Source organism: Oryzias melastigma, linkage group LG9 (genome assembly GCF_002922805.2).
Source record: "Oryzias melastigma strain HK-1 linkage group LG9, ASM292280v2, whole genome shotgun sequence".
NCBI lineage: Eukaryota > Metazoa > Chordata > Actinopteri > Beloniformes > Adrianichthyidae > Oryzias > Oryzias melastigma.
The window spans coordinates 19,824,908-19,839,617 of NC_050520.1; the positions used below are offsets into that span (position 1 = coordinate 19,824,908).

General features: G+C 36.9%; 2 protein-coding genes across 4 annotated transcripts in view; one reads left to right on the plus strand and one right to left on the minus strand.

The window, feature by feature from the left end:
• The window catches only part of poc5 (POC5 centriolar protein homolog (Chlamydomonas)), a 26,287-nt gene that overhangs the window by 8,071 nt on the left and 3,506 nt on the right, over positions 1 to 14,710 (minus strand). The window lies entirely within an intron of this gene.
• sv2ca (synaptic vesicle glycoprotein 2Ca) overlaps positions 8,238 to 14,710 on the plus strand; it is a 29,697-nt gene continuing 23,224 nt past the window's right edge. The window contains exons 1-2 of one of the 3 annotated variants that reach the window (XM_024275459.2): positions 8,238 to 8,789; positions 13,375 to 14,124. In XM_024275459.2, the coding sequence (XP_024131227.1) occupies positions 13,527 to 14,124 (598 nt within the window). In that variant the 5' untranslated portion in view covers positions 8,238 to 8,789; positions 13,375 to 13,526. Of the gene's footprint in view, positions 8,790 to 13,374; positions 14,125 to 14,710 lie in introns of those variants that run through there. The other 2 variants (XM_024275460.2, XM_024275461.1) reach the window with 2 other exon arrangements.

Consider the following 14,710-nt stretch of genomic DNA (forward strand, 5'->3'; position numbering starts at 1 on the left):
AAATAAAAATAAAAAAAACATATAAAAAAATAAAATAAGGACATTTTACTTTTTAGGGCCATTAAATCCACAAAACATATTTATTTTTCTCTTTATTAACCCTGTAAAACCTTTATGTTCATCCGGTAATCATCACTTTTTTAATCTAAACCATGGTTTTCAAACAAAACATTTACACCTGTAGGTTCAAACTCAAAGCCCCATGACCAGTCTTGCAGCTTGCTTGATTTAAAGCAATGTTTTTTCAAAACTTTAATATTAATTGTAAAATTTAAAAATCCAGTAACTATGAGCAACTTCAAGACAGGAACAAAAAACAAGCTTGATTCTTAAAAAAAAAATACAAATTACAAAAGAAGTACAAATCTGTAAGAGAACAGGAGGAGCGTCACTCTATATGCAACATGGTGTTGTGTGTGACTAATTTGTGATTGATAATGTCACAGAGAATAGACAATAGAAGAAAAAGTTACAGCACCAAAGAGATTGGTATTATATTGATTATTATGATATTGCCTCCCAGTGCAGTATATTTCATTTGCACACCACAACATTTTTATATAAATTTATTGAGATACTGAAATAAGAAAATGAGCAACTGTTCCGTCACAGCGAGTCCAAAGAGTCATTTTTTGTGATTGATTTTGCTTTTAGAGTGGATACAAAAAGATGATTCATGCTTTCTATTTGCCCATTTTCATTTTATTGTCTTTGTAATAAAAACTCATACTTTTAGAAATACATGCACTTTTTAAAACAATTAGAACAGTGATGTGGTAGACGTGGCTCCAGCTCATTAGAATAGAACCCCACATCTTGCCAAAGAGTTAGCATGTATCACTACTACCATTATTTGTGGGACAATAGTCCCAGCAGCTTGGCAGCACTCTGACAGACTCTGGAGAGAAAAGACATATGGTCCTTCTCAGACAAGGCAGAGCTACGAGGTGAAGAGTTGGACTTGAGCCTCACCACCTGGACGGAGTTCTTCCTTGTCCAAGGAGGTCCCATCAGCACTGTCATGAGATCGGCTTGCCGATTACAGAAACAGAGCAGTTAAAAGCTGGCTAAACAATGTTTTATATTAAAAATATACAATAAAATAAAATAAAATGAATAAATAAACGTTTACAGAAGGTTAGATATGCTAAAATTATAGTTTCTCATTGGAAATATGATTACCAGGAAATGACTCCAATAAATGTTTGCCATTCAGTCATGACAGTTGCTGCAGTTTCCAAAGTTAAATCAGAACTGTAAAGCACAGGGGATAATCCTGTCTGCACTGTGGAAAATTGAGGTTTCCTGTTAGATGACAGGGAGCAGTAACTTCTCCAGAATCCTCATTTCTTAGTGTGAGCCCCATTTGACAAAATTATGCACACAACTCTTTTTTTCTGTCTGGTTTCAACATAATCACCTATTTATTTTTTGCTGTTTATTTGGCCATAGGAACACTGACCCTCTAGCGTGCCTTCTGAGTTATTCTAATTAAAACAGAGCATTAATGCACATGAATCTTCTGAGAAAATAGCTGCATTAAAAAAAGACCAGCTGCAAAGGTTGAAGTCTGACATTCATTTAGCAATAAAATTCATTTGTTTTGGACTCACAAACAAAATGTTTTGTTGAAAATACATTAAAGAATGATCAAATTAATCTTAAAATTTCTCACCTGAGGCGAGCATTTGTATCTCAAATGTTTCTACAGTGCTTTTTTGGTCATGTAACATCAACCTTTCTCTCAGTTTTTCTTTAGTACCCAAGTATATAAGGTGAAATTGGATTCCTCTCACATTTTCTCTCTCACATCCTATTCAGTTTGTTCAAGAACAATAATCTTTGGGCATTGACTTTGTTCCCCCTGGTATTTTAATTCAGCCTTAGTATTAAGTACGGTTTGCAGGATGTTAAACCGTTAGACAGTGAAAAGTTGAAAAAGTTGCAAAGTTTCTGCTCATCTTAGGTTTTTTTTACATCCAGAACCTATATCGACAGTCTTATACAGATACTTGTGTTGGTTCTTTTGATTTTCAGGTTCACATGTGGCATCATGCCTGTAAGAACAGTATAAAGTTGGTGTCAGATGGTACATGCCTGTGATTGATTTTCAGTCAGACTTTCTTTGAGACTGCCATAACTCCTGAAGACAACAACTAATGTGCCATCATCAATCCTAATGCTATCAAACCATGTTTCCCACATATGAGACAATAATGACTTCTCACAAAACACGCCATACCAGAACTCCTGCTAGAGTCACAGTCATTGCTACCTGCTGTTTTCAGATTAGCTTTCATTACAGTTGATGTAGTAGGTCTTTCCCCTTGGGTCACATCAATCCATCACATCCTGCTGTCAATGTCACTCCGTTTTTGTTTTACATCCAATGTGATTGAGCTCAGATTTCTCAAGACTGTCAGTAACAGTGTTCACCATTGACACACTGTTAAAATAGTATTAGCTGAAAGAACACATGTAACCAAACAGTATTTTTATTTTGTACATATGGAATTTGCAGTGCATCTTTGCAGCCTGGTGGAAGCTTAGGCCAGTGAGAGATGCTTAAGAAAGATGGAGGCTGGTTCACTGGAGCCAAAACCACATTTGTCTGGATCTTTTTATTTTATCCTGGAGAATAACACATGTTCATGTGTAGCTAACTGCTCAGAAAATCCACTTATCACCTCTAAAAGTATCAATTGAGGAATGCATTGGAGTTAAATTAGTGAAATAAAAAAGGGCAGAACATTTTCATTTGGTTTTTGCACTATAGAGTTCTAAATTATTCCATATTACAGTGGAAATTAAAAATCAAATGAATATTGCAATATTAAAAATATAAAACTTTAAGAACATTTAAGTGACAAAAAAGCTGATCCAATGTTTACATCTTTTTTTTCTTTTTAAATAAAGCTCATTGGTGAATGTGTGTTGGGTTATATTTAGAGTTTGCTGTTCAAATAATGCATACCATATATGAGCTTTGTTGGGGAGTTCAGTCTATCATCAAAATACATAATTCTTCCTGAGCAGTTGCCATGGAGCCAAGGGATGTGAAAGTGCTGAGTCGCCTGTTTTATTTTGAAATTTCCCTTGCCGTCCATGGAAACAGGTTCTTCTCCTTTGTTTAGTTATAACTGAGGCGGTATACCTGATGCAGTGTGATTTATTATCCAACCAACATGATTAACCACTAATTATGTTTTTGACTTTTAAGTTTTACAGAATATTTTTGAATATTTTTAATATTTTTAAATGTAGCCAGGGTCTCATTGTGCCGGTCCCAAGCCCAGATAAATACAAAGGGTTGTGTCAGGAGGGGCATCTGACGTAAAATCTTGCCAAATCAAATATGCAAATCCTTTTTGAATATTTATTATTTCTGATAATTCAGAAAGACATAACATATGAACTGTCACTTTGCACAAGATTTGCATGCAGCAACGTTGGTTGCCAGCTTGACCTGCTCTGACATTACTTTGACAGAGCAGGAATTGATGTGAGCTACATATTTATGAAAACAATGTTGTTGTGAAGCAAAACGGCATCTAAAAGACTGGTATCAACTTATGTGTGATGTTAAATGGTTTCTCATGGAATGTAAGCAACTTTCCATGTTTAAGTGGAGCACCAAAACCACCAACAACTCCAAAGGCATAACAGGAGTTAGTGATCTAATCGGTTAATTTGGTGACTTCAGTGAGGACCACCCATTCTACAGCTTATGCCAAGAATGGATGTAGGTAGAGAGGGTAACAGAACATTAGCAAACACTTTCATTGTCTGAATCACTGATGGCAGAACCATCAAAACAGAAAATAAAATCTAATCCTGATTTCATTTAGTAACCTGCACTCCCTGTTCAGAGCCTAGATTAATGAATGAAAGGTTTGTAGAACAGGGCTCTCTAGAACCAAGTGTGGGTAAACTACGGCCTGGAGGACATATGTGTCTCATTAAATCTATTAAAACTGGAATAAATTAAATTGATAATCCTTAATAATGTTTTATTTTCCCTGTGATTCTGGTGTCTCCTCATAGATGGCACACTTTAAATAAATCTTACTGTTGTCTAAGTGCAGAAAGTTATTCTGCACTTGTGGTGGTGGAAGATTTGTTGTTTGCTTTCTTAGTCAGAGAGTCATTTTTCCAACACTGCATGAACATTTTTTTCATTTTTCCCCATATGTTCTGTTTTAAAATGTATATTTTCAATCCAAATTAAAGCATGTTATCATCCAGATTCAGTGTTATTTCTTTCTCTTTTGAGGTAGATTACCAAAACACGCCACGCATCTGCTCCTAGTCCGGCCCTACTGTCAAATTTTCCAACCTTTTGTGGCCCACAAGTCAAAAAGTTTCCCCACCCCTGCTGTAGACAGCATGTTTCAGAGAAGTAAAGGAATCGGCAGAATCTGGATCAGAGAAGAGAAAGGAGTCACAGATTAACTTGTAGATAAGTTGGTTGGAATAGGAACACATGCCTAGAAAGAATAAAAACTGTTTCTTATGAACATTAACATAAGCAGAAATATGATCAGAAGAGAAAGTTTTGGCATTGAAAGAAAGAAAAAAAACATTTTTTTAGTTCCACAAACCAAAATTTAGAAACTTTGTGGCCTCTCTGTGCTAAGTTTATGAGCAACTTTGTGTAGTGTCAGTCTCACACTAAAACTTAGTTGATGCTGCAGTGGGATGGGAGTCAGTGCAGGACTTATGGGCACCAGGTGAGCATGAGCCAAAGAGATCAGTCAGGACTTGCTCAAGAGAAAACACATACATCACTACATTTATGGATTTATGTTTCCCTGATTTACCTTATCAGGATAAGGATTGCAGTCATGGAAGCCCAAGAACAAGAATTGTTGTGCATGCTTTGTTGAAAAAGACAAGAGGAAAAAAAATCCCAGCACTTGCAGTGTTCTGCTTTTGTTCATGAGTTGCTCTGCTTTTCTGTACATTACTTTAAGTGCTCCACATTTCTTCAGCAGGAGTAAATGGAGTCTTGTGGCCTTAGGTGGCTTTGCTTCCCAATAGAGGCAACCAGCATCAAAAGCAGAGAGAGTCCCCCACCTCAGGTCACTACTTCAGTAAATCCTGCCATTCAAAAATAGAAAAAAGAGATTGAGGCTTTTTTTTTTTTGGTCTGTGTGTGCACCATGCTTTTGTAGGTCTTTGAACACAGTGTCTGCATTTGCTACCCAGTGCCCCTTGTGGTGAATATGGTTTTGTGAGCATCCTCTCCGCTTAAACTGAAAAAATGAAAGGCCAGGCTGACACATTTGCTGCATCTTCTTGATGTATGGTCTTTTAGAAAGAGGAAATTGATTTTAGCTTCTCTGAAAATGTTGCTATGGTATGAGATGAAGCAGGTATAATTCACAACAGGGCTTAGTGATTTTCTGCAGCGGTCAGTGCAGCCCGTCTCCCTTTGTTGTGCTGTAGGCAAGCTTTAATGATGTGAATACTTGTGAGGCTAAATGTCGCTGTGTTTGCATCAGTCAGTCCTCTCCTTTCTTCTTCTGCTTCACTTTCTCCAAGAAGCACTTGTGGATTTCTAAGGCATTCGGATCTGACGATAAGGATCTAGGGGCCGGCACACAGGCAGTAACTGTCTCACACTCCATCTAAAGAGTCTACTTATCTCTTCAGAGGTAGTTGGTTATGCAATTACTGTAAAAGGGTTGTGTAAGCTTTGTGAAACCATTGTCAAAAAGTATTGTTCTCTCTGTGCTCCTTTTAGTTTTATTATCATTCGACGTGAGTGCCAGGTGCTTTATTTACAGCAGAGGGTTTTTAAAATGTCAAATGAAACAGTTTTGGCATCTATGTAGAAATTCTGTAATTAAAAAGTTAGACCTTTGCAGAAAAAGAAAAAGCTACCACAAAAGATGTGGAATTTTTTAAATGAAGGGTGCAGAATTGTGCAACTTATTAATGTAAAAATAAGCAATATGATATTACTCAAACACAGAAAATGAAACATCATTTTGCAAATTAATCAAAATCTAAATTGCGTTTTTAGAGAGGGATCTTTGAGTCTACTCATTGTATAATTTGCATCATGTTTAGACCTCCACGTACAGCTGGAGATCATGGTTTGGGTGTTATTTGGTCATCCAGTGGAGGTTTTTTCTTGTTTATCTGCTCTTAAGGGGCCACTGCATTAATTTTATTCTAGGTATCTGGGAAGCTAATGCTGATTAGCTTGTAATTTCCAAGCTAATACAGAAAGAAGCTGGTAAGGTGATGCCATCATTTCTGCAATGCTCTTTATTTTAAAACAGAAGAATTGGGCTACATGGAAATTGGCTTTTTTTCAGATGGAAAGGGTCTGCACTCCCTGCTTTACTAGATTTGCTGTTTTTTGTTCCAGCTGTCTCTGCTTTGCATGTTGCTTTGAAGTGCACGCTGTTGATTAGAGCCCCTGTTTGTTCTGTCTGGCGTGTGGCGCTCAAACCGTCTCACAGTTTGCTCAGACGGTCCTCCTCTGATGTGTTTTTGTTTTTTGCAGTGATAGATGTACTGTGTTAAAGCGTTAAAATGGATCGATAAAAAGGGCTGGCGTCTGAGGCTGCAATAAAATCATGGATCACTTTCAGGATCGCTGTTGTTACCCTGCTCTTTTTTTTCTCAAAGCTCTCTTAGTCATTTTATATATCCACTTTTTCCTTTTCCTTTAAATCACTGGAGAGGTCTCCAGTCCATTCTGTGAATGCATTTGGAGAAAGAACCACACATGCTCACAGACCTTTTTAGAGAAAAAAAATGACAATCATTTATCATGTTTTAAATGGGTTTGGGTAAAGATATACACTTTTTATCCATAGAGAGGGAACCCCATTCAGACTTTAAACCAACAATCTGCAACCTTCAGCACTTAAGAGCCATTCAAGTCAATTACTTACTGACTACAACTCAATAGGAGCCACTAAGTCTTGCTTCACCCTTTAGAAAAATAAGACACTGATTATATTGTATTTATGCTATCACTAGTATTATGATGTATACAATAGAGCTATTGTTCTTTTGGCATAAATAAATCATAACTTACAGAGAAAAAATACTTTTTTATATAAATGTGAAATAGTTTACAACTTTTGAAAGAGGTTCACATCACTTCCTTTTCAAAATAAGACACCTTGTACCATATAGAATAAATATATATAGTAGTATGTAGTGTAAAATCAGGAGTGAAAAAAAAATACACAATTTGTTGTTGCATCTCAACCAGAAATTTGCAAATCAGAACCAAATGACCTTTATTGTATATTTTGGACCACAACGCACTTAAAACGCTCGTAACACTCTTAAAATCCTTTAATTTTTCACCAATGGAAAATCCACCTCATAATTCAGCTTGCCTTGTGTTCAAACTCAGGCTGTACTTACTGATCTCTGAATGATTTCCTTTGTCACCCAGCAACCCAAAATCTGTCAAAATGTTTTAGTACGACTGGTAAACAACGCAAGATGGATTATTGGAGAATTATGAGTACCCTATGAGAGGCCTTATTGAATGAGACACAGTGTGCTGTAACTGTTTGTGTATGCATTAAATAAAGCTGGGCTTGTCTTTGTAATGTGAAAATGTTTTTATTTTTTAAAGTTAAACACATTTTTACTAATCAAAAAGCAGCAATGGAAGGGTTAAAAAGCCTCATTTGGCACCAGAGCCACATGTTGTAAAATAAAGCATCCCAGACCAGGTCAGTCATTAGGAAATCTGGAAAAAAGAAGTACTAGTGGTAGCATTTCTCCGGGAATCAATGATTCCACAAGAGCGTGAAGGCTACCGTTAGCTCAGCAAAATCAACTTTGAATGAAGGAGTATCTTAAGTACGTTTATTGCACTTTACCCAGAAGGAACTACAAGATTAACATACACAAATCAATGTACTTCACGTTCATACTGCAGGATTTTCTCTCCTTTTATTGAAAATAGTACTCTTAATTTACATTAATTGCAATAAAAAATACACATTTTCTTAAATATGAATTGCGTTACACATACATTTTCACGCCTTTTTAAAAAAATCATTTTGACATGGTATTATTCTGAATGCTGAGTTGTCCAAGGACAGTGGCTACACCCGGTTCTGGTACATTCAGCATGGAGAAAGTTGGTCAGTCAGCACCATGGACAGAGACAAGGTTTCACTGCTGAGCGTGGATTTCACAAAACATGTACAATTCATGGGTTCAAATAAAACTTTTAGAGAAAATAAAGTTTAAAAAAATGAAAATGCTTGCTTAATCTCTCCAAAAATTTTTAATTTTGGCCAAACATTTAACAAATGTTGTGGTTTTTACACATCTCTATTAATAGTAACCACAAAAAAAAGTGTTTTTTGAACGCAAACAGACGGGAATCCATGACTTTTCCTGGCTGCTTAAACGAGCCCCGTCTCCTCTGTTCAGCATTCAGCCGTCAATGCTCCACGTCAGTCACCTCTAACGAGATTGTTCCATCGGACGGATCTACCCGCATCACTCGGTGAAATACAATTATCGATTCCACTGCCCCTCTCTGGCGCGCGCGCGCGCAGCCGTCTCCTCCGCGCACCCTCTTGTCTCTTAAAGAGCTGCAACCGGAGAGGACGGCGTCGAGAAACAAGAAAAAGAAAAAAGGGAAGACGAAAAAGAAGAAAAGGAGAGTCGTGCGCGGCCAGTTGCCTCTGGTGTTGATCTACATCATAAATTGTCTATTTTTGCGCAAAAGAAAGCGTTCTGTGGTGCCATGGCTAAGTTTCAGCCGCTTTCAGCTCCCAGTGCTACAAATGATGGTAAGTAATTACTTTCTATTTATAGACTTGTATTTTATGAGTTAAAAACCCTTATTTCTAAAAGTACTTCTAAGTTTCAGGGAATTAAAAGTAAATAGTTGCCCTTTTTAATGAAGCTACACATAATTAAAGCACTTTGCATGTTATTTATGTTTAAGCAACAGGAAAAACTTGACAATTTACTTAAAGCTTAAAGTTCTGACATGCAGGTCACTTTTTAATTAAATCATAAAAGAATAATTTCCTGGAATTCCCATCCTTGGTATGAGTTTTGTTGGTTATGGAGCGCTCATGCTCTGGTGAAATCCAGCCACCTGCCCTAGGGCGGTTAAAGCACTCCGCGCTGGAGCCAAAAAGAGGACAGGAAGCGGGAGCAGGCAACTGACTCATCCACGAATTGCACCTCAAGAGGCAGTGAGCGATTGACAGGCGCACAGCCGGTGAACTGGAAATCTGTAGCAAAGTGCTTTGTTTGCTGTCCAAAGGCTGCTGTGGTAATGCAGCTGGGCTCAAGCACTCAAGGAAAACTTAAGGTAAAGCTGTGAAGTTGCAACATTTTCTTCCATCTTTCATCTTTTCTAATATCTCAAATATTTTTTTTATTCCAAACAGCAATAGTGACATTTTTAAGCAAATGTTTGTTTAAGTTCCCACTCATCGTCAGGTTAAATTGACGTTTTTCTGCCCCCAACATAAAAAACTTCTTGTAATGTAAAAAAATCTTTTTTTTCAGTCAAGCAGTCACACATAAATGTGTCAATAATGTTAATAAAACCTTAATAGTGTTATTTCAAAAGTCTTATTGTGCATTTTGTGTAACTGTACATGAATAAGAATCAGTAAACTAAATTTTTTGGGCATGAACTTCCTTATCTTAGCAAAACTTTACAGAGGATCATGGCTGCATGTGGATGTAAATTTTGTGCTACTATGGATGGTAAATGATACATTTAACCCTGTCACATCATATGACGTAATCCAGGATTTCACTTAAAACACAAAAATACATTTGTAGATATTTGGAAATAAAATCACGAATATTATTTTTTGTGCAAATTATATTTTTAATTTGCAAGATGACACAATCCAGCGTCCTCATTTAACTATTTTTATCTTAAATGATTTTACATTTTTATTTGTCTTACACCACCATCCTCCTCCCTCCTCCTTCAGTCAGTAGCAGCCTCAGCGTTTGATGAAATCTCCTAATGTAAGACGTCCTAGGCTGCCTTCCAGATGAGGTCACAGGTTCTCCGTTTTGATGGGATTACATTCCGCTCTGCCCACTTAGGGAATGGACCTGCTTTTTTTTCTTATGCATATAAGGGAACCATCATGCCTCAATACTCACATGTGTCTTTGAAAGGGCATCAAGTCAAATCCGATCAAGATGCATTTCATTTAAAATGTATTTGAAATCAACATAAAATGTATTAATGACATTCATTTTGGTCCAAGTTGCAAAACTATGATTGCTGCAAATCCATAACTCAAAACGTCCCATTTTGTATGTTTGGATTATGTACAAATTGCAAACAACACTCTTATAGTTTTTTTTAATTTAACTCCTGTTTTTGGAAAAATTCTCAAATCCCAATTGATTTTCTTTCTTTTTTTTTTTTTACCAATCATTTAAAAATAATTGTACTTTCAAAGCCCAAGCGTACATTTTATTCATTAAGGAAGACAGAGACCATTACCTTAAGATTTACATTAGGTCAAGCTAACATGACTGTGCTCACTCGTTTCCTGCTGATTGGAGAAAGGACTTCTGGGACAAAAGTGAAGAGATTTTCCTCTGTCTGCTCTTTATTACCACTGTGTTAGTTCATCAGTGGATACAAAGTGTGTAAAACTAACTTAACTAAAAATGTTTTGGTCTTTATTATTCTGAAGAGTTGTTCAATGTCAATGAATGCATAATTATAAATGTAGAGAACTAAATTATTGCAAAAAAGAACATTTAAATGTAATACATTTGAATGGTGTTTGTAAAAAATTAAAGTAAAAGAGAAAAAAAAAACGCTGGAAAACTTTAAACTAGACTGGTTTGTTTTGCAGTGCGGGGTTAGTGAATTTTATTGTGATTGCTCCAGTTGCTCTGGCTGTCTGTGATGTCGGGTTCTCATCAGCTCAGGTCAGGTGGGGTTGGGTCACCTGAGAGCTGACAGCGTTCCTCGCCATACACTCCATTGATTCTCTGACAGGCAGGCTCCACAGGCAGCACAGCACTTTTTACCAGCGTGCACATGCCTGTTTTAAGATAAGCTGTTAACATGACTTAATCATTTCAGATTATGAGAATCAAGCTTTAATTGTCCTGTAAAGAAGAAATTAGATTTATGATAAAAATATTAGAATATATAAAAAAAGATTTAATAAAAAATACAGCATTTACACTGTGTTAATTTTGGCCTGAGTCATAATTAGATGAATTAGAAATGTTTGGAGTTGTGGAAATAGTGTTTGGGTGCAGAGGGTTCCTGTCAGGGATGCTTATTATAAGAAACATATTTTTTTATTTGGCAAAAAAGAAAAACCAAAATATTTTGCCCTAAAGATAAATACTCTAAAGAAGTCATGCTACTACGGTACATTTGGATTCACAAAAGCTGATGTTGCTAAGTTACTAGATAGGATATCAGTGCACAAATTTTAGTCACATTTATGTAAATTGCTTTTAAATACAAGAACTTTAAATCAGTGAAGGCATTTAAAGTGAAACTTTTGCTATAAAGAAATGCTCATACAACCCTAAAAGTTACGCAATGAGCCAAAGGAAATTAGTGGATTCACCTTGAATCAGCAGTGTCATTTTCCCTAGGAAAATTGCATTATGGGGGCTGGGGCCGGCCCTGTGATTTGTGCCCTCCCGACAGGACTTCAGTGTTCATTAGAGGCTGAGGAAAGCAACTCTTAGATGTACGGGGACTGCACATGCTGGACAGCACTGACCATCTCCAGTCGAATTGTGTGTTCTGTCTTTATCAGAAATGTCTCACAACAAAATACACTTTTTATAACGTAGACAATTGGTTTTAAAGAAATAAGGAAAGCACATAGCGGTTGTGAGACATCAATTTACTCCATGTGTAGTTTTACTCTGCATGAGTTCTTCCTACTTCATGGTCTCTTGTCTTTGATGCATGAAAACGTCACCTTCTTTTGGCTATTACTATAAAGAATAAAACATAATGTACTCCTTTTTTGTAGTGGCATGTTGTATGAGATGTCTGTTCTGAAAAGTGGGATTCAATTGGGCGAAATTTCATAGTTACATTTTACTTGACAAAAAAAGGTAAAAATGTGTTTTTCTATCATGTTTCCTTCCTTCTGATCTTCTTAAATTGGCAAAAGATTTTAGTGACAGAACTCTTAAAAAATGTGATTAATTAAGAATAATGATGATTGAAACAACAATGCTGTCACCAGAAAAACATGATAGAGCGTTTTACATTTGGAATGCATTAAAAATACAATCCATGTGTTGTTTCTGCAGGGAATTAAAGGGCAAAACAGAGATTAAATTGGGGATAAACAAGTTTCGATGTAATTGCGTGCACACATTTTATGTTTGACTGGGTATGGATTTGCTAAAGCTTCTTTGCAGGTGTCTGAGATCCCTTTTTAAATGGTAAATACACTTTATCATGCAAAACCAGTAAGATCAGAGACAAGCTTGGGTTTTTGTGATCACTCTACTTGTCCTTTTCATGCTCTGCATTCAGCAGGTTCAGGTTTATTCCAGTCTCGTCATTTCTCCCAATTAAATTAAGTCTTGTTTGCAAGAAAATGTTCAGAACGTTTTTATAGAGCACTATTCCTGTTCTCTGCCAAACTGATGATGAATGAGCAGATTTTGTTTTTTTCACATCCTAAACTGAGTTTCGGGTTAGCTGAACGTTACTGTTTGATGGGGACATCAAATTTTTTAGAAGGGGGAGAGTGTAGCCCCGAGAGAAAAAAAAAGAGAGTTAATTAATTTAACCTCTTAAGTAATCAATATTAGTATTAATATTAATACTATTGATTTTTAGAAAATGTTATAAGTTGAATGAATCTGGGTTATGACACAGACTTGACAAGAAGAAATGGGATTGATTGTGCATAACAATGTTTATTGTAACACTGAGTGATGGGGCTACATGTAAAAGGCCTGAGAGAAATGTAATTTATTAAGAAAAGTGGTTGCGCTCTGCGCATAGAGGGACTCATTAGAGTTTGTAACACCCCATCAAAGAATGAAGGACTGTGGGTATTTAAAAGTACTAAGACAGGCCTACACGATGTGGTTAATAAGCCACCCATCTCTTTAAATAAAAAAAAGATGTATATGGTTTACAAACTCACTAGCTGCAAGATTAATTTAATTTGATTAGTTATTACCTGGTTTATACACAAAAAAATACTAGGAAGGTCACTCCACTGTAGACTACTAATACTTATGTACACTCCGCAGAGTAAAAATGAGGCTCTTGTTCCAGCAGTTATTGTACATTTATGAAAGAAGTTTTGAAGTATGACAAAAACTGATATTTCTAATTTTTTTCTCTGTTTTCTCTATTTTTTTTTACCATTCTGTTAGGAATTCAACTGCTGCAGCTGCTATGAGTGATCCGGTGTGGTGACTCCAGAACAAAGTTTCTTATCATATCAAAGGCCTCCTATCAGCTCCAGATTTTTTAATTCATCCCCTACCAACTAACTTCACTCTAAAAAGCTGCCTTGAGAACAAGAATGGAGGACACTTACAACCACAGGACTTCCCTGGTTAAAGGAGCCAAAGGCATGGTCAAGGAGGCCAAGCGACACGCCACAAAGAAAGTCAACAAAGTGGTGGACCGCGCCACAGACGAGTACTCATCTCATCAAAACTACAAACGCTTCCAGGACGACGAAGATGAAGATGAGGATTTCTACCGGGGTTCACAGGCGCAAGATGGGCAAAGCTACAACGAAAATGAAGGGGGTTCTAGTGACGCCACCGAGGGTCACGATGACGAGGATGAGATCTATGAGGGTGAATACCAGGGTATTCCGTCAGCAGGGGACTCAAAGCAGAAGAAGAGCCAGGTGGCGCTGGGGCAACCGGTGTCAGACGCCACGAGGGATCGTAGTGATCTGGAGCAGGAGCGACAGGCAGATGAGGAGGAGCTGGCCCAGCAGTACGAGCTGATCATCCAGGAGTGTGGGCACGGGAGGTTCCAGTGGCAGCTGTTCCTGGTTCTCGGGCTGGCACTGATGTCAGACGGCGTCGAGGTGTTTGTGGTGGGATTTGTGCTACCCAGCGCGGAGACAGACATGTGTGTGCCCGACTCAAGCTCAGGATGGCTCGGTGAGAACCCCATATTTATTTGTGTGGAGTACATAAAGACCGTGTTTAATGACAATCTCTACAATCTCTGAATGACTGCAAAAGACTCATTGAATTCAGAGTTTTGTGTCAGATAAAAATGATACATGTGAAAACCAAAAGTTTATTTTATCATCATATTTAAATGCAAACACGATAAAAACATTACCATGTTGCCATGTTAAGAGTTGAAAGCTCAAAGCTTCTCAACCCTAAAGCACTGCTTGGTTAAGTTTACAGACACTTTCACCCTAAATGGATTTTTCAAAAGTATATTTTTACATAACCAAGTTGTAGATGTCTTTTTTTGTCAAATAGATGTCCAAAGAAAAAAAACTAAGAAGCTAAATCAAACCCAAAACAAACAAAAAATTATCTTTTAGATATTTGGACTAGTCAGCCTCTTTCAGTTTGGTAAAATACACATATTCCTGCATTTTAAATCTTCAACAGGGATTTTTTCCACTGTTTTTCTACTTATATAAAGTATGCATTGCCATTTCTTTTTTCTTATTTCTTTTTTGTGGAAAACAGGATAAGGCCCAAGGAGTAGACCCTCACCTGTTCA